A 25941-nucleotide genomic window follows, 5' to 3' on the forward strand; every position below is an offset into this window, starting at 1 on the left:
ATGTTTTGACAAACCATAGAAGCGGAGCGTGAATCTCGCGACCTAAACGCGTAAGCGCCATTCATTTTTAAGGCGCTTACGACGTTTTGGTCGCGTGGTACAGGTTGGGATTGAGACAATTTCATTGTTTAGTATGGCGTCTGTAGTAATAATAACTCAATGTTTCTCATGTCAATGTTTGAACCATCTTAGGTTCAAGCTAATTTAATTGACAATACTAACGGTGTAAGAGTTGTAGGAAATGCAATAAAACATGTAATTAAAAATACTTCTTTATTCTTTTAATCTGAATTATTAACATAACTTTAAATTAAACAATTAACATCTTATCTTTTGTAACATATCTGATGATGTTGACATGATACATTTGAATAATGATTATCAATTATTCAAACATCAAAGGACACTGATAAGAATCATACAATCATCATTTAGTTTTCACTCTCTTGATTTATTTTTAGTGGTCGTGCCGCATTATAATGAATTATTATTAATATAATTAATGTCATTACCGGGTCAAACGCGATTAAATTTCATTAACTAGTGAAACCTAGCTGAAACGTCGGAAAATAGACAAAATAATGAAATTTAATCGCGTCATGACATTAATGAGGGCTAACGCGTATGAATTCGCCGCTAGGGGCGCTAGTGTAGATGGTGGTCTTTTCAATAGTTCGAAATGTCAAATGTCACTTGTCACTTCAATGACTGATAGCTTTTCTTTAGTCTATGGATGGTATAGAAAGGATCGTAATCTCTTATGGCAGAATTGTTGTAAAAGTGGCCGCGTTAAACTTTAAATAATAGTTCCTAATCTCTCCGGTGGCGCTAGTTAGGCTCTGGGACATGAGTATAACATGAACCATATAAGGCAACAAATAACCCGACCAAATTACGTAGGTTGTTTTTGGTAGTATTTCGGTGTATGGTGGCGCCGCCTAATTACTGTTTTTTGATGGACACTTTTCATAAATAGAGATTTGGCTCCTTTATACAGTCTCCATGCTTTAGTCTTTTGGACCACCATCAACAGAGGCGCCAACTGGTGAGCAAAAAAACGATAGCCCTCATTATGACAAAACGCGAGTTTAAAGTGTAATATGCTTGGAGGATGAATTATTAAGCCAGGGATACACTAGGCGACAAATGTCCCGTGACACGTGTCGTCAGCGAGGTCGGCCCGTCAGTTGAAGTGGCGCGACGCTGCCGGACTTCACTAGAGATGTCTGGCAACATTAAGTAAAATTTGTCTCTAATGTGTGTCATAAGTCGGGCGATGTCGTCTGACGTATCTTGACATGAAATGAATTAACATCCAACATCGCTGGCGACGCATGTGATCGAGCATTTTCCCCTAGTGAATCTACCCATGCTAATCCTGGTAGCATTTATACGTCATTGTGACGTCCGTTACGTCATTATTACGTATAAATGACGTCATTATGACGTCGCTGACGCCACTTTGCTACCTGGGAAGGCAGTTTTAATAAGTTTCAACCACAACACATTTATTGCCACCAGCCACACAGGACACCCGCGCCAGGCCACAAAAATTTAGTCATATAAACCATAATATACCCCATAGACGGGTTTTCGGCATTGAATGTGTTAAAGAATTTATTATCACTCTTGTATAGTTCAGATTTAGTTTGTCATGAAAATACAAAAGAAAACAATTTCCAACGGATCTGGCATAGAGATTAGAAAATCGTTATTTAAATCATAATATCACAGTCATTATAACCTATTAAATGATTTCACACAGTACCATTAATTCGTAACACCATGCTTATTAAAACACCAGAATTTTTATCGTGTTGTAGGTTCGTATTCCATCCTGTCCAATTTCTTGGTCCAATGTGCATTGCGTCTCACTCTCTCACTAAGCAAAATGTGAGACGCAAATACCATCCGTAGACGTGTTACGTTTGGTGGGCGGTAGGTACGAAGATAATAATAGTGGTTTTAATTACAGATGCCCTAGAATATCTAGATTGATTATAGGGGGTTTAACAGTAGATAAAAGGTCTAAGCAAACACGAGTGGTTAGTTTCAATACTTTCAATCTATTAACATTTTGTGCTATACAACCTTAATTCTTTGAGGGTCGATAAATGCGTCCTGCAGGTTTGCCGTTTTTCTTTGTATCTGAATTGTTAAACCTCCCTAAAAAAATAATGTTCAACTAGTTTTAACTTCAATACAGACATCATACACTAGTAGTAAAATGTTTATTAAAATTTAAAAGAAAATACTAGTACTCATAGTAGACTCGTTTTTTCTACTTATTCTCCAAGGACTTGCCCAGGTTATAACTACATTTTGACTTCTACAATTAGTCAGTTTGACACAGCGTTGAATAAAAACAGCAGTTCAACCGCTGGAGGGTTCAGACTATTCAGTCTGTCCCGCCCAGCCATAAAGGCCAGCCCAGACGGGATGATCAAATCGACTGATTTGATCAGAAAAAAAAAATTTTTGGCATCAATCTCCGATTTTAGATTTATGGTGATATTTTAGGCCTCTTTATTTAAAAAAAATGCCCCCAAACGCAAACAAATGTCCACAAACGCCACAAACTGGTATTCCTGCGTCCGCGCCTCCATTTTATCGGTCAGACATATTATGACAGAAATTGTCATAATCGGCGAGCCAAATTGGCCTTTGCGTCTGCACCACCTGATTTGATGACACAATTTAATCAGATTGGCGAAAAATTGTTCCGGTCTGGACTGGCTTTTAAAATACAGTATTCGGAAACGCTATCTAGTCACTAGTTCTAATTTTATGGCACACTTGGTTTAGTTTTAACACTTACTTTGTAATTTTGTTTTAAGACGTATCGCATAAACAGAGTCATTCCCACTCGTTACCACCAAGTTGTTACCGGTGGTAAAAAATAAATCCCAGTAGATAGTGATATTCAAGTGAATTTGTGGGAATAATTCGGTGGTAACAGTTGGGCATGACCACCACAAATAGGAGATGCGGCCGCAATCTGAACAGCATGTGGAACACTATGCCAAAAGGAATTATTCTTCGCAAGTTTTTAATCACAGTCCGTTCGCAAACGTGAGTTATCAGAAACCATCGCTCTTAATTCAGCTCACTCGTATCGCGGCATTGGTACCTTAAACTCTATTTATAGTATGAATTTTCTCAAAAAGCCATTGTTTCTTTTGAGCTAGCGGTGGGCTACCGTGTATAAGCGCGTGCCAAAGCAACAATGTCGTTTAAACATGTTTGTCGTACTTGTAACATGTTTTGGTAATGTAGGACCATCGACCACCTCAATGTAGGCGAGCGCTCATATTATTACATAGATTTGAACCTTAAAACCACCACGATACAGCCGCTATTTAAACGACATTGTTCCGTTGGCACGCGCTCAGACTCGCAGAAAAGAAACAATGGCTTTTGTTGAACAGATTACGGTCTTAAGCGTAAAAATCATACTATGCGCGAGAATTTGCAATATTCGATACTTTCATAAAGTACAACGAATTCAGTACAAGGTTCTCAATCCGTCAAAATAGGATATTTTTAATTTGATTGATGATTCCCTATCTTTTTTAGATTGAAATAGAGTGTACATTGTAATGCACATTGGGCCTTACGAGGATAAAATTATCGTCGCATAACAAGTTTGAAATTCTCAAAGCTCGTTCGCAAAACGTGAGCGGAAACCATCGTCCCTGTCTCTGTTTAGTGGTTTTCTGGCGGGTGGTGGCCGAGGTTACCGGTTGGGGCAGCCGGGCGCCCAGTGCCCGCGGGCGCGGCAGAGGAAGCAGCGCCCGTAGCCGCCGTAGTAGGCGCCGGGGAGCCCGGGGACGTGGCGGCGCCGTCGGCGACCACCTGCACCAGCTGCCCGTTCGCCATCTGATTACACCGTTTCATTAGGGTTCCGTAACCAAAGGGCAAAGATAGATATAACTCCGTAATAGATAGATACAGTCTAAGGAAAAAACGTGCCTCGAAAATCAAGAAAATTTGATTCTCGTTCAGAGGGCGCTACTAGTTTTGGCCTACAGTAGTATAGATGGCGTTGACGGTTTCGTTTGTTATTTAACAATTTTAACGCATATCAGTGAAAGAACATGGGTCAAAATCATAAAAATAATTAATGCAAATAAAAAAATCATTTATCTATATTTAAATACATTCTATCGTATTTTTATAAATCTTTATTTTTAGTTTTAAAGTGTGTCGACAGATGGCAGTGAATTTACTGGGGTTACAAAATTTACTATGACAGTACCGCTCTAGTATAAGTTACTCTATGCAAAGGGTAAAACGGGACCCTATTATTAAAGGCTGGCGTCCACTAGACTCGCCGAGGCGAATCGAATCGAATAATTCGCCTTCTATACATTTACTATGAACGGTAAATTCGATTCGACGCGCCGCGGCTCTTCGTCAATAGACGCATTTTCATAGTAAATGTATAAAAGGCGAATTATTGCGATCCGCCTCGGCGAGCCTAGTGAACGCCAGCCTTAAGACTCCACTGTCTGTCTGTCTGTCTGTCACCGGGCTGTATCTCGGATCATGAAAATTGAAAGTTGTCGACTTGTTTTTACCCTTTGGGTACGGAACCCTAAAAAGGAGTAGTATAACTCACGTATTAAAATAAAGCCACACCGTATATGTAAATTCATCAGATATTTCTGATTTCTACTGAACTTTCATTTTTCATAGAAAATTAGCGCCAGTTTTAGTGAAACGATCTACAATACCAAATGCAAATGTTACCGAGCAAACTTAAGAGTTTCAAGAAAAAAAAAATGCGCATGGACTCACCCTGACCACGTGGAACACCTGCGACACCGGCGCCCCCTGCTGGAAGTACGCCCGCAGCGCCTCCAACGGCACCGGCCCCGCCCCCCGCGGCACCGGCCCCGCCCCCCGCGGCCCCGCCCCCACCCCCCGCGGCACCCGCACCGCGCGCAGTTCCCGCGTCGGCGGCGGCGGCGTCGGCATCCAGGTCAGATCCACTGTCGGTATCGGAGCTGGACGAATAGTGGCCGCGGTAGTCGCGGAAGAAGCGCCCGCCGCGCCCGAAGAATACGTCGAGAGGGTGTTCGTAGTCGCTGTTGTCATAAAAAATTAAATGTTTTTTTGTCAAAATAGTTATTTTCAACACACTTGCTCAAAACGACGTTTTTATTCCACCGATTTTTGGCTCATAATAGTCATAATCCTAGATATTAAACACGCGTGCTCTTTCAGTGTATTATTCCACTCGTGCTTTTTCATTATATTATCCGAGTGAGTTAAGAAGCTAACTGATTGCTAATAATATGCATGGAAAGGGAGCCTTCTTTAATTGGTCGGACTGGCGGGCACCGGCGCGCTCCTCGCGCCTGCGCAGTGCGCGGCCGGGGCGAGCGAGGGCCGGCTGGCAGTACGAGTATGACAGATGAAACACACAATACTAACTGTAAAAACTATTAAAATTTGATTAATGTGAAAGTAATATTGTCTTCGGTTACCGCGATAGTTACTCATGAAATAAAACTATGAAAACGGATTATATCGCGTATATTGAATTTATAATACATCCCGACGTTTCGAACTCTTTACAGCGTTCGTGGTCAACGGGTGAGGTCATTTAGTTCGTGGTCACCCGTTGACCACGAACGCTGTAAAGAGTTCGAAACGTCGGGATGTATTATAAATTCAATATACGCGATATAATCCGTTTTCATAGTTTTATTTCATAATGTGAAAGTTTTTTTTCTCGCAAGTGTGTTGAAAAACGTCGTATGAAACGCGTGTGCATTGGTCATTACACACATCGGCTTTCTTATAGCGCGCTCGCTTACAGCTCGCGCGCACAATATCGCCTCGTGTGTAATGACCAACTTAGCACACTTGTATCATAATGTACTATTACGATACAAGTGCGGAAAAGAGGAAATTCGAAACGAGTGGCGATAAATTAAAACAGACCGCAGGGAGTGTTTTAAATCGACACGAGTTGCGAATGATCCACAAAATTGCACAAAATCCACAATACTGCATATCGTGTCCGCAATATTGCATCGTCAATTCGCCGCCCAACAAACATGTGAAGTTCCAGCTCCATCTCAATTAAATAATGAGCAGTGGAACTAATTTAGTTTGCATGATTTGATTATAATATAAACAACGGGACAGGGGAAACTATAAAATAACTTGTTAAAATAGTCAAGGTTAAGAAGTACTAAGACAAGGGTAAGTAAGCTATCCAAGCCCCCTCTCACGAAACCTTCTAGACAGCTGACATTTTCAACCTTTCAACCTAAAAGTGATAATGACTTAACGAGAGAGAAAGGTATATTATTTAAAAGGTATTACAGTAAAAGACGTGAGCTAGTTCAACACTGATTTATTATATCCAAATGTAGGTAGGTACAGTATTGTACAACTTCCCTAAACATAGGTAATATATTACTGATATATTATATGAATTCCATCCCACGAAACTTAAAATTTGCGCTAATAATACAATACAATTATATACAATTATAATATAATACAACTCTTTACTGCACACCTCACACATTTTACAGAACATAGATAATAAATTTGAGTAAATGACAATTTCATGTCTATACACGCAGATGTGAACGAATTGATCAGTGAACGAAGTCGCATCTATGAGGCCCTTTCCTCTCAATGTGTATTCCTAAGGTAACAAAGTCATTAGTCGAGGGGTCGCTTCGCCCACGCCCTAGCTACGCCACTGTATGCACGGTATGTTCTGTGCGTTACTTTTCAAACCAACGGCGGGCGAGAACGACCGCTCCCGAACATTTACGAACACACCACACAGACGTCGCGGGCGACGGGTGAGAACGACCTGGGCAAAAGTACGATCACAAGTTACTCACTCGGCGGGACCCCAGTCATATTCGTCGTCGTAGTTCTCGTAGTCGTTCTCCTCCGGCCACGATTCCTCCCCGTCGTTGTCGCTCTCGCTGGCGGTTGAGGAGTCGTCATCTGAATTACCTCCGCTGAAAACAGATACGACATATTATTCGAATGCCTGATAACACTAGGGCAAATTAACTTGAATGACATTAAATCTCTCCAAACGGCCTCTACGTGTTGGATCTATATCCCCATGCACGCCATATAAATAAATGACCGGGCCATAATAATAATGGCCCCCACAATTTACGAAGTCTATTTTGCGCGTTGCAGGGTTTTGAATTTCGAGCGCTTGATTTCGTGTAGTCGTCTTCAATACTAACTTTATTCATTTCAGGCATTTAAATTCTACTAATAGAATTGAAAATGAGTCGTCAATACCACTCGATTCCCAATTTCTATCACTCGTATTTCAAAAATAAAATTGCGCCGTTTTCCACAGATTTTCGAGTGACGAAATCGAGCGCTCGGAATTAAAAAATCGGCCCCCAGGGTTGACATTTACACTTCACAGCAATGAACAGGGGGGGTTCCTATGCTGCCCTCTACTTCATGCGCGGTCTTATTCCCAAACTATGGGGTGGGAGGAAGCCTCTGTGCTTTGTTGCGGCAAAGCGTAAAATGCCGCGGCAGAATAGGGATTTTGGTGTTGTGAAGTTGGGGGTTAGGGGTAGAGCATAGATTTGTCTATACGCCGCGGATAACATAGGCTACCTTATTTAACTGACTTTCAAGAAATACTACCTGCAATACCTATATGAAAATTGCGTAGTTGAAAAATATATTTTTTTGCTCGTAAAAAATTAAACTTGTACATTGAACGACACATATACTCGTAATGGTGGGACGGTTGCATGCAGCAAATATTGTAATGGCTCCTCTACACGATGGCCCAGCGTAGGTCAGTCCAAGGGACGCAGCTATGCGGTGGAATGAGATAGCAATATCACTTGCTCCCTCTAACGCATAAATGCGTCCCTTGGACTAGCCTACGCTGGGCCATCGTGTAGGTGAGTCATAAAGCATACCGAGTGGTGCCGGCGTAGGAAGTGGTCGCCTCCTTAGCCGCCAGCTCTGCGAACAATACAGCTTCATAAGATCCCGGTATACGTACTACTCTATTCTCAAATCCTAGGATACTTGGGGAGCGTTTTTAGCAACTTTATCTCAAAAATTGGCACAGGCATTTTACGAATGCTCGTTCGGGTATATTGTGAAACAAGTAACTATATTTACGGAGATGCGGAGTTATTAGTAAAGTCAAGAGTAGGTCTAAACTAACACACAAGTCAGTTAATGAACCAACATTCAACGTCCCCAAAGCGGGATTTACATTACGAAATTAGTGGCGTATAATTAATGTCGTGACTGTGGGTTCACGAATAGTTTCACGTGTAATTTATAACTTTCGTAATGCATGCATAACTTTCGCAATGCATGCATTACGAAAGTATTAAATTACACGTGAAACTGTTGGTAAAAAACTACTGTCACGACATTAATTTCACACCACGAATTTCGTAATGTAAATCCCGCTTTAGGCCCACTTGCACCATCCTACTAACAAGGGTTTAAGCGGTTAAACCGTTAACGGCGTTAACCCAGTTTCAAATTGTACTGGTAACCATGGTAACTCCAGGTTTAACTGGTTAACCCCGGGATAGTGGAATGGTGCAAGTGGGCCTTAGATACCTACAAATCCTACAATACGATTCAATCATACCTAACGCTACCGTACCCATGTTAGTAACACAATCGATTGGGTTTAACATAAATAACTAAACTAAACGTTGTACATATGAAGCTGCATTGTTCGTCCAAAACGCTAAATCCTTATTTTTTGTCTGACAACGCAATTTTTTTTTTTCTTTATTTAGGATTACCAACAGATAATACATCTTACATGCTCTTAAATCTATATAACAATCATGACTGATGCTTATCTAATTATAGGTAAAGGTAACCACAACTTATATAAGTGTCTTGTACCTGTGAACAATAGTGAACATGCAGTAAACTTATGGCTATATGAAATTAGTACATTACATTAACTAAAATATTAACTATAAAAATATTTGACAGTAGAAAGAGACTTAAAAAAAAGAGAAGGCAAATTTAGACAAAAAGAATCGAACTCCGGTAAACATTCATAATTCATTTATTGCTTTTATGGGTTTTACAAGATTTTAAAGTATTTACATGTTTCAGCATAAACCCCGTTGGGGCTCAGCAATATGTGGTATTTTCTTTAAAAAGGGACCTTATTGTCGATGGCGCTTACGCCATTATAAACGAAGCTCCGATATAGATACAATGCCGCGCGACGCTGTGCGGCGTAAGCGCCATCGACAATAAAATGCCCCATATACATAAGGACTTATTCTAGGACTTAAAAACTAGCACACACTAGCAAGTAACAATTTGGAATATGCGCCTTTATTTACTGACAAATTAGTTTGCCAGATTACATAACTAATCTATTTTCATATCCGTCGCATAGTCACCGGGGTGAACCGGTGAAACCGTTAACCCAGTGTTAAATTGTACTGGTAACCATAGTAACACCAGGTTTAACCGTTTAACCTAGTGAATGGTGCAACTGGCCCTTACAATACGCCGGCGGCGAAAAAGTTTGGTAAATTGGTACCTGTCTGAAGGTAAGCGGGTATCCCTTACCCATGGACTCTTGCAAGTACATGAGTGCCCCCCCTGGGGGTGCTGAACCTTTCAATCCCTGTAATCTTCTTTCTTGATGAACCCCATATTGAAGCTATTTGATAAAATGCCGATAAATCGCAAAAAACTCGATAATTTATAGTCTAAGTACGACTTCCGCGCATTGACGAGCTAAATGAGCACTATGAGCAGGCCCTACTGCAGCCATACTCAACTTTTTTTTTATGAGGGCCACAAAGACGGTTTCGCTTTGTAGCTCCGGGCCGTAAGATGGATTTGCTTAAAAGTGACGTTCGGATGGCAAGGTTGTGTCTACACCCGGGTCAGCTGCCGGGCCACCTAAAAAAGCCCGGCGGGCCGCAGGTTGAGTATCGCTGCCAGTAAGGCGCTATTTTCATATAGATTCAATTAGAAATCAACCTTATCGACAACCGACAATGTACCTTTTGGTTGAAAACGTCACATATACGCTAGATGACGCAAATACCACGATTTGTATTGAAACCAAGCGTGCCGACTTTTTCATGCGAAATTTATGCATAATATAATTTTAAAATTACGTATACAGATAAGAAATATGTTCTTGCCTTTGGGTGCTCGCAATTTTTGGGCTGTTGCAGTTAATTATCATGCAACGAAACATTTTTTAAGTTTTCACGGACGTCCGGCTGCAAAAACTGACGCGCGTGGACTGTAAAGAGCGACGGTCAACCTCGACGCTTGGTCGGGGTTCGGACACTCGAAGTATATGCATTTGCGTCTTCTAACTATGGTATATTTATTTCTGTGATCGCTGCCCTACTGTAACGGTGCAGTGGGGGTAAGCGGGGCTCCCTCTATAAATAGGCACACAGAAATAAGTAGGCATAGAGTGCTCACTCCATACATCAGTTTTGTTACCAAAACGACTACTGTGATTATCAAACTATGTACATATTACTAATAAAGCCTTTAAAATTATAAAATGTGCCATTATCAACCAAATGGGTACTTATTGTCGGTTGTCAATAAGGCGCTATTTCCATATAGCTTCAATTCGAAATCAACCTTATCGACAAGCGTCAATGTGGTACCTTTTGGTTGAAAACGTCACATTTATTTAATAACTTAGTTAAGAATTAGCTTTAAGTTTTTGGTTGGGGACTGGGGACTGAAAATCAGCGGTCTCGCTGAGTCTCATCCATTTTACTGCACAAATATTTGTTATTCTATCTAATTGTACTCGCAATTCATTGGTTTTTTGTGTTGGTAAATAAATATCTTTTTATTTATTTATTATTTTCGTAGTCGACATCTAGCGTCAAGTAGCGGAATTATCAGTACTGGTACTCGACACTAGATGGCACGTGTGTCGCGACTGAAGAAAAGTGCAACGACGACGACGCATTGACGAAAAGCAATAGCTCAACAATTTACACCTAATATTACAAGCAGAAGGACTTGAAAATAGAGTTCCGGTTAATCCGGTTATAATATTAGCTGAAAATTAGCTCCATGCATGAATTTATTTTTGTTTTCGGATTCATAATTTATATCGTTGGAACACCGGAAATGATAAAAATACTTTTGTAAACCTTAACATTATTTTATTAAAAAATATTTAAAATGTTGAAAATTTTTGAGCGGTTTAAACGCTCATAATTTTTGGCGCGAATTCGACAGAGCGTGATGACGTCACACGTTGGGCGGCCCAACTGACGTTTGCTACTAAAGACACTAATCTGTCGAACGCGTGACGTCACGTGGCGTTTCGAGCGTTTCGCTCACTAGCTTTTCGCGGACAAATTTTTGTACTTTTCATTTATAATTTTAAGTAATTAAATGGCAATTTAAAAACGGAAATGCGTTTGTAACATGATATAACGGTAACAAACATTCGAATAAAACATATTTCGTTCAAATATAAACTTCATGCATGAGGCTAATTGTTGAGCATTAGACTTTTCGTTCGTCGCGAGGTCGCGACACCGAGCGACCGAGTAGCAGTACTGATAATTCCGCTACTTGACGCCCGATGTAGACTACTAAAATAATAGTCATTTTGGTAACAAAACTGATGTATGGAGTGAACACTCTATATGCTTATTTATTTCTCTATGACAAAGGCGAGGTTCCAGGTTGTGAGGTCGGCCTGCGATAGTGCTGTAAATAATTAAAGGTAAGGTAAGGTAAGGACGTACCTGCTCTCGCGTTGAGGATCTCTTGCCGCTTTTGTTTGGTCTCATCCGATGTTTGCATCATTCTCTCGATTAGCGAGTCCAGTACTATGCTCTTGCACTCAGATGTTATTACTGTCCTGTAGAAAACACGAAATTTCCGTATGTATACAAAGTATGTACCGATAGCTATAAATACAACCGACCCGAATATTCTTGACAAGATCAAAGACAAGTAACTTAAAAAAAAATCCGGCCAAGTGCGAGTCGGACTCGCGCACCGAGGGTTCCGTACTTTTTAGTATTTGTTGTTATAGCGGCAACAGAAATACATCATCTGTGAAATTTTCAACTGTCTAGCTATCACGGTTCATGACAGACGGACAGCGGAGTCTTAGTAATAGGGTCCCGTTTTTACCCTTTGGGTAGGGAACCCTAAAAACTGTCCATATTTAAATTTCGACCAGCAAAAGCTGAAACCAAAACACTGTAACAATATATTTCACTCAGTTTACAAAACAGCAGACCTATTATATTTAATGTACAATTGAACACTGGGATTACGAATAAATAAACAAGCATAATAAATAAAACTTACTAAGTTCTTTGGTATTGTCATTAAATTATTCAAAATAACACTTCCTTACTGTAAAATCCAAAATAAAAATTCCTTGGGATTATACTGAGCAACTTTTACTATTGGAGCAACCCTGAAATCGGGATAAAAAATTTGGCTGTTTCATATATTTTGGCTGGTCCATTTCTATGGGAGTGTAATTTTTTTTTCGCAATTTCATTGTTGGTTCCATAGTAAAAGTTGGTCAGTATAATCCCAAAACCTGCCTGACAACGGGAATGCACTTATTTTTTAGCCACCCTGTATACGCACCTGCAAATGGGACATTCTCGTTTGTTCTTCTTCCATTTGTCGATGCAGTACTTGCAGAAGCTGTGTGAGCATCCCAGGGTTATGGCATTGATGAAGAGTTCAGAACAGATGCTGCACTGCAGCTCGGTTTCTATGATGTCTTCGACGTCGGCTGTTTTGGAGCCCTCGCCCACGCAGGTCACCGTTAGGCTCTCGAGGAGGGATTTCTTTTCGGTTTCTACTGATTGTAGCTGGTGCCGCACCTGGGGAATTTAAAAAATAAATAAGAAATGACCAGATCATAGATTAGAAAATTTTGAAAGAGCTTATATTATTACTATGTCAGTTTGACAAATAGAGTTAATTTGAGTGATATGCCCAGTTTTTTGAGCGAAACCGAATTAGAAATGGGGAGATCCGACTGTCGACATGGCTCAGACAGTTCCAGTGCTAGGCTTAAGAAGTGGGCAGGACACATTACTTATAGAACTGATAATCACTAGGGCAAAAAGGTTCTAGAGTTGCAACCTCTATCTTTCTCCCACACTTACCTTCCCCAGCTGCGTCTGCGGGAAGCTCTCACCTTCTCCAGCTGCGCCTGCGGGAAGCTTTTACCTTCTCCAGCTGTGCCTGCAGGGAGCTCTCACCTTCTTCAGCTGCGCCTGCGGGGAGCTCTTACCTTCTCCAGCTGCGCCTGCAGGGAACTCTCACCTTCTCCAGCTGCGCCTGCGGGGAGCTCTTACCTTCTCCAGCTGCGCCTGCAGGGAGCTGATGACCTCGCTGGACTGTTCTGCTTGCTGCTGGATCCGGTCGGCCGCTAGCGCTGATAGTTCTATCTCACGTTTCTTTATGTGTTCCTGTCAATCATATTTTCAACGTTTTTACGACCAGGATAAGATAGATAATTGTATGCAAATTTGATTAACCATCTCCTGTAACTGTCCATACATATAAATGAGACTAATACCATAGGAAAATGATGACGAGAGTGATCACTCCATACATGAGTTTCCTTACTTAATAATAATAAGTGGTAGTGGTAAGTTTAAAAGCAGCTAAAAACTTTATAATTATTAAGCTTAAGTAAATCTTATTATTAGAAAAGCTCGCTTAGCCTTTTCGACGCCGTGTCAAACACAAAAACTGTCATCCAGACGCCACGTCACCGAAGTGTCAAAACTAAAATTGAACTTTATGCATATGTACGTAGGTCTAAGTTGCTCCGTGGTCTATGACCGATTAATCGGTCTTTGGCGTTGAACCTACGGCGCGTATTGTATATCGGTCATTGGCGTCCAAATTATATTAATTATATTGTCATTAGTGAGTTACGAAAACTAACATAGTTTTTAGGTTTCAGTTTGTAGATTACTAACAAAATGTATCTTGTTATCTAAATAAATAAACGTTTTTTATTATTATATTTAAATTTGAGATTCTGGTGTGTGATTGATTAATTGACATTACCTCTAATGTCTGTACGGACTTGCCGGCATCGGCTTCAGCCAAAGCAAGTTTCTTTTCGATTTCCGCACGCTCCTCTATCTAAAAGAAAAATGTAGACACTCGTAATATTAATGATTTACATAAACAAATGGCCCTAAAAGCCTCAAACTTTGGCAGCTGGGACATAAACATCATTAATGTCAATTTGTTACATTGAAACAATAAACATAAACGCAATATTTGTTATGAAAATATGACGTTCATACTATACTTTGTTCTGTTCAAATCAGGGACCGGACAACCCTTTCCGCGATAAAACCCTTTCAATGGGCAACACTTAAACACGGCTAACACATTGCAAGACTTTCCCTTTTGACTAACCTAACTTTTGACTAACCCTTACCGAAAAGCTAACCAAAAATAAGGCTAGCCCTTAATAAGGGTTACCCTTATCTTTAAGCGCTTTTTATAAAGGTTTCCCTTTGCGTGAAAGAGACAGGATTAGTATATATCTACGGTAGTGTATGAAAAGGAAAGAAAATACGTGCCTAGTCAAAGAACGCCGCCGTCGCCGCCGACGATCGCTCGGATTCGAAGTAATGTGTGCTTTATGAACAAGGTAGACGACTTAAATTAGCACGCTTATATGCTAAAAGGGAAGCCCTTTATAAGGCTAACCCTTATAAGCAATATGCAAGGTGTTGGTGAGCGGATGATAAGGGTTTTGTAAGGGTATTTGGGCTACCGATTACTCTAATGTGGTAGCTTTATATAAGGGTTTTTAAAACCAAAACAAAGGGTTTCGTCTGGCAAAGGGTATGGTGAGTTAAGCCTTATGCAATACCCTTATAAAACCCCGATAAGGGATAGCGGGCCGGTCCCTGGTTCAAATCGCTGCAATGCCGACATTGCATGCTGCAAGCTAACTTAAACAGGCTCTAATCTGTTTTTTTTTAAATCTGGCTTTTACCCTCAAGGGATCACACATCGTAAAAACATAACAAACAAAAGAAAAGTCAATTTTATAATGGATGTGCGAGAAAGAAAGCTTAAATAATAATAATAATAACCCCGCGGGGGCAGCTTGTGGCGAGCTGACGGTGAGTGGCGACACCGCGGACCCCTATGCCTGAGGGCCCTTTCATCTGGCCCTCGCCTCTGTGCTTGCCTTGACTGGCCGGCCAGAGTGGAGTCGCAAGAGCGGGACCTATGCTCCAGGTTGCAGGCAGACTCACCTCTCGACAACCTCACAGCCGCTCTGAAGTGTTGCTCTATTGTCGCACTGTGCGTGCGGCCGTTGTAGGGCCCACTAAATGAGTTGGCGAGTCACCACCTGTCTTTAACAATTTTGAGACTGATTGTCACGGCAGGTGTCCGCTAGTCTCTCCCATAGCCCATTATCCAGTCCATCCAACATTCAAATCTATAGCCCATGACCTTAGTTCCCATCGCAGCACAAAAGTGCTGCACTGCAATAGTCTTTGCACCTGGCGGGGACCATCTCCTGATGTATCACATTGTGCGTTCGGGGATGATATCCGCCACGTGTATCCCTTGCTTTTAGAATAAATTGTCTTAAAGGGCCTCTGCGCTGTTGGCTTCGGCCCCACGCATGCCTCCCAAAGGTCCGGGACCCCATGGTCCCGTGATATGGAAAGAGACAAATAATAATAATAATCTGTTTTTTCTGTGCCTAAAAGTTAAGAACACTAACCATAACTTCTTGGTACAATCGGGGACATTCCCGGTGATCCACCTTAAGGGCAAAAATCGTTTAAACGTCTCGCAGACGGTCAGGCCATATCATAAAAGTGATGACCAATAGCATGGCACTTAAAAATGTGGGTGTTGAAAAAAAAGGGTAGGTAGTTTATTGCCGTCCATTGTCTTTGTGACGGTCGGCATTTGAAAACTAAGATAAGGAATTCAAAATGCATTTTAAATTGGTTATCTTTATGGGGAGGCGAAGCTTAGCCTAAACAACAACAAGTAATAAACTGTCCTTACTACCTATTGTTAGTCTCATTACCTGTTTTTACCCTTTTCTTTATTGACATAAAGAATCCTAAATGCATCGTCATTGGTTATCTCTATGGGAGACGGAGTTTAGCTCGCTCGTAAGGATCGAGCTAAAGTTTTTCTGAAGTGGTTCACCGGGAATGTCCCCGATTGTACAACTCCATTGCCAACTACGTTAGAACCGGTTTTATGATTTATATCCGGGTTAGAGCCCCAATAGAGTCACTAAAGTAAGTCTGGTAAATGATGGCCCAGGTCTTTGTCATTTACCCTCCTTTTTCCAGGAGGATTTCTGCCTGAAAAACTTTCATCAAAATCCTGTAATAGTTTAAGCAGTGAAAAGGTAACAATCAGACAGAATCACTTTTGCAATTACACTACCGCTCATAACTATTTACGCACTCGTAAATTTTTCCATACAATTGTATACAAAATCGACTTTCAGTATTATACCGCTAAGTCGTAGTCGGGTAACAGTGATTTGTGCAGTTTACTTTTTTAATTTAACAGACATATCGAGCTTCAAAATGATGTGCAGAATATTCATGTACATTGCCTATTTACCAAATGGCAAGCGTAAAAAAATCCATAAATCGTTTTCCAGTACAAAATCGGTTTATTTTGTATGAACATAAGGGTTTTTTTTTAATTGTTGCATAAAGTAAACTAGAAATTTTAAAGGATGTCTTTGGCAACAATTTGAGCCTCAATATATTTAACTAAATAAAATATCAATGAAACATGTAAGAGAGTCATTTGCCTGTGATCGAGCAGTATGATTTTGAAAATATTTTTTGTATACAATTGTATGGTGAAAATTGCGGGTGCCTAAACACCTTTGTGCAGTAGTGTACATTAGTAATAACACCTACTAGTTGTTTAATCTTTAATTTCTCCTCATCGCTGAGTTTCTGGAGGTGTTCCTTCTGCTGGTTGAGGAGTTGTTCCGCTTCTCGCTTCTCATTTTCATGTAACTCTATCTGTTTTGCAAGATTACTCTTTATACTTTTTAATTCTTCTTCTAACTCTTTTTCTCTGAGTAGTTTTTGCTCTTCTAATTCTTTCAGTTCCTGTAGAAATATAAAGAGATATTTTTTAGTGATAAATACTATATTATTGTATGATTTGTGTAACTAAATAAGCCATGAATTTTACACGAAGATAATGCATATTTTTTTTTTTATAAAATTGAGTTCTCTGAAATAGACTCCAAGTTTCTAAAAAGACAGTTGAGAATAACCAAAGATAGATATAAGTCCGTAATAGATGGATACAGGTCTAAGGAAAAAACGTGCCTCGAAAATCACGAAAATTTGATTCTCGATCAGATGGCGCCACTACCCTTGGCCTACTCTCGTATAAAGGGCGTTGACGGTTTCGTTTGTTATTTAACAATTTTAACGCATATCAGTGAAATAACATGGGTCAAAATCATATAAAAAGAATTAATGCAAATAAAAAAACAAAAACTTGACACAATTCTAGGTATTGACAGGGCAAGCTATGGTGGCGCCATCTGCTAAATATTTTGACCAGTCAACTCCATTATAGGAGCCTGAAAAACTGAGCTGAGTTAAAGCAGAGGACTCAAAGGACGAGTCTTAGCCAACACTAGTGATTGGTTTGTAATTTTTTGGTCAACACTAGTGATTGGTTTTTTGTCTTATGGAAATTAAAAAAAATACCTTTTCTTTAGCAAGTCTAAGTTGTTCTGTCTCTCTCCGCAGCGTCTCCTCCAACTCCTTCTTTTCTTTTAGCCGCACTTCTTCCTGCTCCCTTATCCTGGCTTCTAATTTGTCCAGCATCTCCTGCTTGGAGGAACTCTCTCGGTTCAGCTCGGATAGGAACTCGTCCCTCTCTTTTAATAACTTCTCTTTGAGAGAATTATTTTCTTGAATCAGCTCTGACTCGGTTTCATTATGTTTAGATATTTGCTCCTGGAATTTTAATAGTATATGTATTTTTGATGGAAGAAATGGGAGGAGGCCTTTACCCAAAAGGGATCCATACCCCAAGAAAGAAGAAAAAATAACAGAAACAACAACAGCATAAAAACATATTTTAACCAAATTTAAAAAGAAAAAAAAAAAAAAACTAAATAATGGAAAAGAGTATGGAAACAAAGAGGCTATAATAATAATAAAAAAAAAATGTATATTTTTACTACTATACAGTAAACAAACCCTTAATACACCATGCTTCACACAAGCCAGAATATTGAAACTTGGAAGATTGTCTGTCTCCATCTCTATTACTCTTTTAATAAGAGAGAAGAGAGTGATAGAAAGGGAGGTACAGAAGTTTTGATTTTTCAAGGTACTGATAGGTTTTCAAATTAAAACGTCTGGCTGACTCTTAGGCCCACTAGCACAAGCCCACTAACCCGGGGTTAAGCGGTTAAACCGTCAACCCAGTGTCAATGAATGGTGCAAGTGGGCGTTACATAGCCTAGCCACTAATCCCTATAATGTTGTTGTACCTGAAACGTCAAATACATGAAGGCTGCTTTTATATTGAGGTGGAGATGAGAGGAGCCACATGCAGAAATCAACCTATAGCATTGATTGTAAATGTTGTAATTCAGCACAGCAGGCGGTCTAGCATGAGTTGCGTTCTCGCACGCAAGTCCCTACTTCAAGTCGCGCTAGATGTACGGAGTCGCGTGAGAACCCAACTCATGCTAGCAGGTCAGACTATAATCAAAGCTATTGGTTGATCCCGCACATTTCCTCTCATCTCTGCCTCAGTGGGAAGGCTGCCTAAACCCTGTGTTATGTTTGAAACCTTCAAATCTTAGACACAAATGGTTTTTGTAGGAAATTATTTTTGTAGTTACAATTCCTGTATAGTTGCAGCGTTTTAACTGCTACTACAATAATCTCTTAAAATATAATCTATTTCAGATGGATTTTAAAAGTTACCATTATACTTACCATTAAGGATGCTATTTTCCCCTCCATTTCAACTTTAACGGCCACCAGCTGCAGATCCCTCTCCTCGATGAGCAGCGCCTTCTGCTGCTCCACCTCATCGTGCTGCCCTTTCAACTTCTTTATCTGAGCCGCATAATCATCATGCAGTTGCTGCTCTTTTCTACTTAGATCTAACTGTAATTGCTCTTTTAATCTTTTACTAGTGGTCTGCATGTGTTTCGCATTCTGGATTTTCTCCTCAATATGCTGTATTTCACAACTTTGGGACTGTTCAAATTTCTTTTTGACATTATCAATAAAATCATGGTTCTCATCTGCCTCTAGTTTTCTTCTCTTACATGGCGTCGACTGTTCACTACCTGTACTCACGAATTTGTACACAAATTCATTGGAAGATTCTAGCTTTATGACATCCTGATTGTTTAGTTTGCGCTTTTGGCCTTTGCCTAGTTTGTTTCCATTTACTTCAATGCCAAAGGAACTGCAGTCTTCTAATATCCAGTTATCGTCTATTTTTTTAAACACACAATGATCTCTAGACAGACAAACGAACGGTATAACAACTGAGTTTTGAAGACCACGACCAAGTTTGAACTGAAAATTTTAGAAGTTAGAATAAGTAACTATAATGACCGCATGTGTAATTCTACAAGCTAATAACAACTTATTAATGATAGCATTGATTGCAACATGATTATTATTATGTTTTCGAGTACTTACATCTTCGGAGGTAATTGCGATTCTTTGGAATTTTACAAATTCTGGCTTTAAAGGTTTTGAGGAACATAGTATCGGAAACTGATCTTCCATTTCGAAGAATCATAAAAAAGTGTACAGTAAGTACATTTGCATCGATACATACAATTATTGAGTTATTTTAAAATAACAAATTACGAAAATCCAGTATAAAGCAAAGCATTGATTCGAAAAACAAAGTCAAACAATGTGTCAAAATAGGGTTACCTGTAATTAAAATTGAAGCCCTAAGACGACCACACCGTCCAGCATCGATCGTGTAAAAGCCATAACACACCATCGCACCGCACCAAGGTCATTGTGCGACGCACCCATAAGTAAGAGCGAGAAAGCGATATCTCTCTCGCTCGTCTCTTTCTCGCTCTTACTTATGGGTGCGTCGCACAATGACCTTGGTGCGGTGCGATGGTGTGTTACGCTTTAAGGTCGTCGCCGTACGTGCGTTAAGGCCGCAACTATAAGTTAGAGCGAGAAAGAGATATTTTGACCGCACCAAGGTAGCTGTCCGGTGCGGTAGTCTGTTACGGCTTTTAAGGACGCTGCTATGAGTGAGAGCGAGAAAGAGGTGCGGACCGTATTAAAGTAGCTATAAAGTAGCGGTTAGTAGGGAGTCATTCAGGATTCAGGAAGTATCTATTGGCCTGGATGCAAGTTCTTTAAGCCAAACGTTGGCCCAATATGTCTCTCAAGCCATTTCCGTCAGTAGAAAAAAGCAGTAAATTTAACAAAATTGGCGAAAATTTGAATCTGCGCCTTCAGATGGAATCAGGAGTTACGTACCAGAAGTACCAGAATGAAAACCAAAGAGTAAAGTAAGTAAAGAGAGCCCACTTGAAGCATTTTGTGGAAACTCATTTGAAAGCACCATCTCTGACTTGCTCCCGAAACTAACTATGTATTGTGCGTACACATACATACATATACATACGTACGTGTACTTTCATCCTACATAATATTAGGTCTACTTGGGCGGTTCACAATTTCACAAGTCAATTTTTTGTTTGATTTCTTGTAACTTATAAAAGATTTTTTATTACAAGGTATCAAACAAAAAATGTACTTGTAAAAGTTGTAAAGCACCCAAGTAGACCTAACATTATGCAGAAATGGTTTTAAAAAGTGGTATTAATTTAACAAAACCGGCCAAGTGCGAGTCGGACTCGCGTTCCAAGGGTTCCGTACATTGCACAATTTAAACAATGTATTTTTTATGTGAAATGTCTTTAAAAAACCCATAGGGGTCGGATCAAAAACTAAGTAATTAAGTCCGATTCACGCTTGACTGCACATTTCTAATAGGTTTTCCGGTGATCTATAGGTAAAGAACTATTTTTTTTTAAATTTCTGACCCAGTAGTTTGGGAATGGTTATTTTTTGCCTATTTTCTTGAATAACTTCTAAATTATTTATCATAAAATTAAAATATATATATATATATATATATATATTCTCACAATGAGTTCTTTCATTTGATACATTATTATTACAAACTTTATTTTTTAATTTTCTCATTTACCCCCTAAAAGTGGCCCCCGTGGGTAAAATTAATTTGTTTACGTTCATATCCATCTTTGGGTCACAAACTTAGATATGTGTACCAAATTTCAACTTAATTGGTCCAGTAGTTTCGGAGAAAATAGGCTGTGACAGACGGACAGACAGACAGACAGACAGACGGACGATTGATCTTTTTTAAGGGTTCCGTTTTTTCCTTTTGAGGTACGGAACCCTAAAAACGTAAAATAAAGTATGGTTCATGAGATACAGCCTGGTGACAGACGGACAGACAGACAAACAGACAGCGGAGCCTTAGTAATGGGGTCCCTTTTTTACCCTTTGGGTACGGAACCCTAAAAAATAGAGTCATATCGTTCGAGCGCCAAAATAACTCGTCAGAAATGGTATGGATGGCTTTCATCCCTTGGTTAACGATCTAAGATTATCTTCTATGCTATAATAAGTAGGTACATACTCGTAGGTAGGTGAGGTATCTTTATTCTACACAGGAAATAATAAGTAAAACGACATAAAGTACATTTAAGGCCATTTCCCAAGTCTGTTGATTAAATAAATAACACTTGAAGTGTTCCTTAATGACGTGATACCCAAGACATGTTTTGAAAAACGTCCTTAATGAGATTTTTCTTTAGAAACTCTTGGGGCGGTGAGCGTTCTCTGTGAAGAGGCGGGAATGGAAGCATATTTCTTGAGGGATAAAACGAATAGATAGAGGTCTTTAATATAAACGAAGCAGACTTTAGTACTCTCGAAAAATGCAAGCATGGCGGTTGGGTAGTGGGTTGGGTACACTGTGAATTTTTAAAGGCCAGACGGTTTGGCTGGTTCGTGCCGTGGGACTTGCGATGAAAAATTTAAGTTCGACGTTTTAGGCGTCGGGCCTTTTAGGAATTAGGTATGTGAGTGGATGGTTATCTAAGTACGAAGAATTTTATATATTGAAACGCCATTTCCTATCGCTATCGCACGCGCATAATTATATTGCTGTCCTCTAGCCCGCACATATGCGCTTGCGATAAAGATAGAAAATGGCGTGTCAATGGCGCTTATCACACTGGATCGGATTTGTAAGTCGGTCCGATGTTTGAGCGAAACAACGCTATGCTTGTATTATAGCGACATCCCGCTCGCACATCGGAGCGACGTGCGAAGGTAGGTAACAAATAACCCTTAGGTAAAAAATAGTCCTTATATACAGGATGGCTAAAAAATAAGTGCATTCCCGTTGCCAGGGAGGTTTTGGGATTATACTAAGCAACTTTTTCTATGGGACCAACCACGAAATCGCGAAAATAAGAATTTACCCTCCCATAGAAAATGGACCAGCCAAATTTTTTTTCGCGATTTCGGGATTGGTCCCATAGTAACACGTTTTAGTAGTAACTTACCGTATTTTAGGTTAATAATAAAATTCTCTCCTTAAAATTTTGTATGAAATTACAAGCAAATATATCAGCCTTCGTGAATTAAGTATCCTTAGTCCGAAAATGAAGCTTATTTTAAAAACTGTAAGTAAGTACTAGAAATAAAGTACGTAATAGTATTATATAATCTGTGGTAGAGTTTTACAAATGCTGTAATTCTGTAATGCGACATGCTAGAAACGGACCATAAAATTTGAGGTGATAGAATAAAAGTTTCACTTTAAAAATATATAGTTTAATATTATAGGGGCTTATTATATTATAGGGGTTTACCGAAGACATAAATCATTATTATTTTCTAGGAAGTATTCTGTGTAAAAGGTTTTTCCCCTCACTAGCTCGGAAAGCCGTCTTTTATCCTTTAAAACAAGCGGGGAAAAACGCATTTTATCCACTAGTGGGGAAAGTAATTTGACCTTGGATGGAGCGTGTTAAGTAGCTTGACAGATAACAAAACGTAAAACGCTCATAATAATGGTTCGTTCGATATTACTCGTAATTATCATTAAATAAATGGTTTGAGAATCTAATAAAAAAGACCAAATTTAGCTTTATTTAATAATTTTAACTCAAAAACCTTAAATTTCCATAAGAAACGTTAGATTTTTTATTTATATAAATATAATTCTGAACGCACAAGTTGAGTCGATGCAAATTCAAAACGCATCGTTGACATTTCATACGTCAGAACAGAAACGTCAACATTGTCAACAATTTTTTTACTTAAAAACACTTCTTACCGACTCACGTAAAAATCAGAAGTTCCAGTGGTTTCTGTTATAATATCGTAAAAAAATAAGTGATTCCAGTAATGAAGATGATCTAACGCCTGTGGATGTTGCACTTTCCTCGCTATAGTGAGGGGAAAAGTTTTGTGTTACACACAGGTGCAAATGTATTTTACTTCTCGTGTGTTGAAACACTCGCTACGCTCAGGATTCTATTTTAGAACCACTCGCTTCGCTCGTGGTTCAACTATAGAATCCTTTCGCTAGCTCTCGTGTTTCAATTCCACACTCGCGGGTAAAATACAACTTTGCACCCTTGTATAACAAATAACTATTATCATGCAGTTCTAGAGCGCAAAGTTAAATTTTACCGTCGCCAAGGCAATACAATAAAATGAAGTTTTCTTCTCCGCACCAGACTGAATTCACATTGAAATGAGGTTGGTTAGTGAAAATAAAAGAATAAAAGTAAAAAGCAGTTTAAACTAGTCTAAGTTTCTCCGTGTTGGGCACAGAGAACAGAGAATCAAATCCTACAGAAGTTTGACTACCTCATTGATCTAGTATATTTTATATAGATGTGCTAGACGCGTGCGCCCGTGAGGGACAGAACATACGCAATGCGACAAAACTATAAACACTTTTTAGGGTTCCCTACCCAAAAGGTAAAAACGGGACCCTATTACTAAGACTCCGTCTGTCCGTCTGTCACCAGGCTGTATCTCATGAACCGTGATAGCTAGACAGTTGAAATTTTCACAGATAATGTATTTCTGTTGCCGCTATAACAACAAATACTAAAAACAGAATAATATAAATATTTAAATGGGGCTCCCATACAACAAACGTGATTTTTTTTGCTGTTTTTTTCCGTAATGGTACGGAACCCTTCGTGCGTGAGTCCGAGTCGCACTTGGCCGGTTTTTTACATTCCTGACAACGTACCAAAAACAACCTACGTTATTTGGTCGGGTTATTTGTTATTGTTACCCACCATCCACCATAAACCATACAACATTTACGGTAAGGAATAAAAAAAAGTGAGATAATAAAGTCGCCGTGTATAGTCCGACAAGAAATTGTAGAAAATTATTGAGGGCGCCACTTCCTACGTAACTGTCCCATTTTTGACGTAAAATGCTTATGCAAATAAGTTTACTCAGTTGATACACTCGGGTCAAACCCAAAACTGTGTTCACGTCTTTCCTGTAGACATACCCAAAAGGGCTATAAAGATTAATTTTCTTATTTAACCCTTATCCACATGAAAAGGTACTCCTATTATTTGGATAGGTATGATAAAATCATTACCTACATGCCCACAAGCCGAGTGAGTTCACATAAACAAGCATTACGTGAATTACGTTTTCTGTGTCTTAAGCCACCGCGCCGCTAGTCCTTTAATAAGAATGATAATACCTTTTATCTATTTGGACTAAGCCGACTCATTAACTCCAACTTTATGCCGGGATTTCCATTCCTACCCTTTTTAGTGTAAGGTGTACCCAAAAAAACTGCAAATCTATGTACAGTTTAGCCGTTTGGCACACGCATACTAGAGGTCAAAACAAAATTTTTGACCGGTAGTTCCTGAAAAAAAATCCCTTAGGAGGGCAGTGCGGAGTTATTTTATTTTTGTATGGGATTTTTTTTAGAAACCTGTCGTGTGTGGTATCATATGAAAGGGCTTTTAGAGGCGATTCTAAAAATATACCACATCATTACATTTAAATTTTTTTTTTAATTGAAACAAAAATAGTTTTCAAACATACCAAGGGCAAATTTAAAAAAAAGAGAGGAAAACCGAGGAAAAGGTGGATGGAATGTGTGAGAGATGATATGAAACGAATGCGAGTGAATGATGAGATGACGGGCGAGAGAGAGGTATGGAAGAAAAAGACATGCTGCGCCGACCCCAAATGAATGGGACAACGGCAAGCGAATTCAAAATTTCTTTCTTGGGGTTAGATATTACTTGTACACGTATTATTTGTGGTATATTGTACAAAAAAAAATCTGCCATATCGTATCTGGAGGAGCCCAAACTTGGTGTGTTTAAATAAAACATTTTTGTTTTAATAAAAAAAAATGCCTGAAATATAATGTGGTATATATCACACATGTTCCATACAAAAAAAATGAGCAGTGCCAAATGGCTAAACTGTACTTCGATTTGCGGTTTTTCTTTGAAATTGGGCTCGTACGGCTTCCACTATGTGGCCACTTCATAAATATATCCACATTATTTTGTTAACTCGCACTTTATGCGTTTTGTGTTATTTTGAAGAAATTTGAGCCGTATAAAAACATAGTTTGTCAAATTAAATCATAATAACAAAAGCGAACTTAAATAAGGTAGGTATTATTTTCCAGTTAATCTTGGAGGAAATGAAATAAATAGAAATAAAGGTAAAAGACGTCGAGCAATTATCCAGTAATATTATAGCTAAATAGAATTTTGAAGTGTCGAAATCGACACTGATATATTATATAAGGTTGAAA

At 39.3% G+C, this 25941-nt stretch overlaps 2 protein-coding genes across 2 annotated transcripts in view; both read right to left on the reverse strand.

Moving 5' to 3' along the window:
* Positions 1-259: 259 nt before the first annotated feature.
* Positions 260-19949, reverse strand: LOC134747920 (uncharacterized). The gene is made up of 12 exons (XM_063682601.1): positions 19734-19949; positions 19014-19607; positions 17766-18017; positions 16953-17150; positions 14083-14160; positions 13359-13472; positions 12637-12878; positions 11772-11887; positions 7944-7989; positions 6876-6998; positions 4801-5090; positions 260-3879 (listed from the first exon to the last, which is right to left on the reverse strand). Exons 1-12 carry the CDS (start codon positions 19821-19823, stop codon positions 3737-3739), a joined length of 2286 nt encoding a protein of 761 aa, XP_063538671.1. The 5' UTR covers positions 19824-19949; the 3' UTR covers positions 260-3736.
* A 1801-nt stretch (positions 19950-21750) lies between these two features.
* The window catches only part of LOC134744615 (uncharacterized), a 333357-nt gene continuing 329166 nt past the window's right edge, over positions 21751-25941 (reverse strand). The window contains exon 3 of the mRNA XM_063678492.1: positions 21751-21760. The gene's annotated coding sequence lies outside the window, so the exon portion shown is untranslated. The remainder of the gene's footprint in view (positions 21761-25941) is intronic.

Source organism: Cydia strobilella, chromosome 1 (genome assembly GCF_947568885.1).
Source record: "Cydia strobilella chromosome 1, ilCydStro3.1, whole genome shotgun sequence".
Classification (NCBI taxonomy): domain Eukaryota; kingdom Metazoa; phylum Arthropoda; class Insecta; order Lepidoptera; family Tortricidae; genus Cydia; species Cydia strobilella.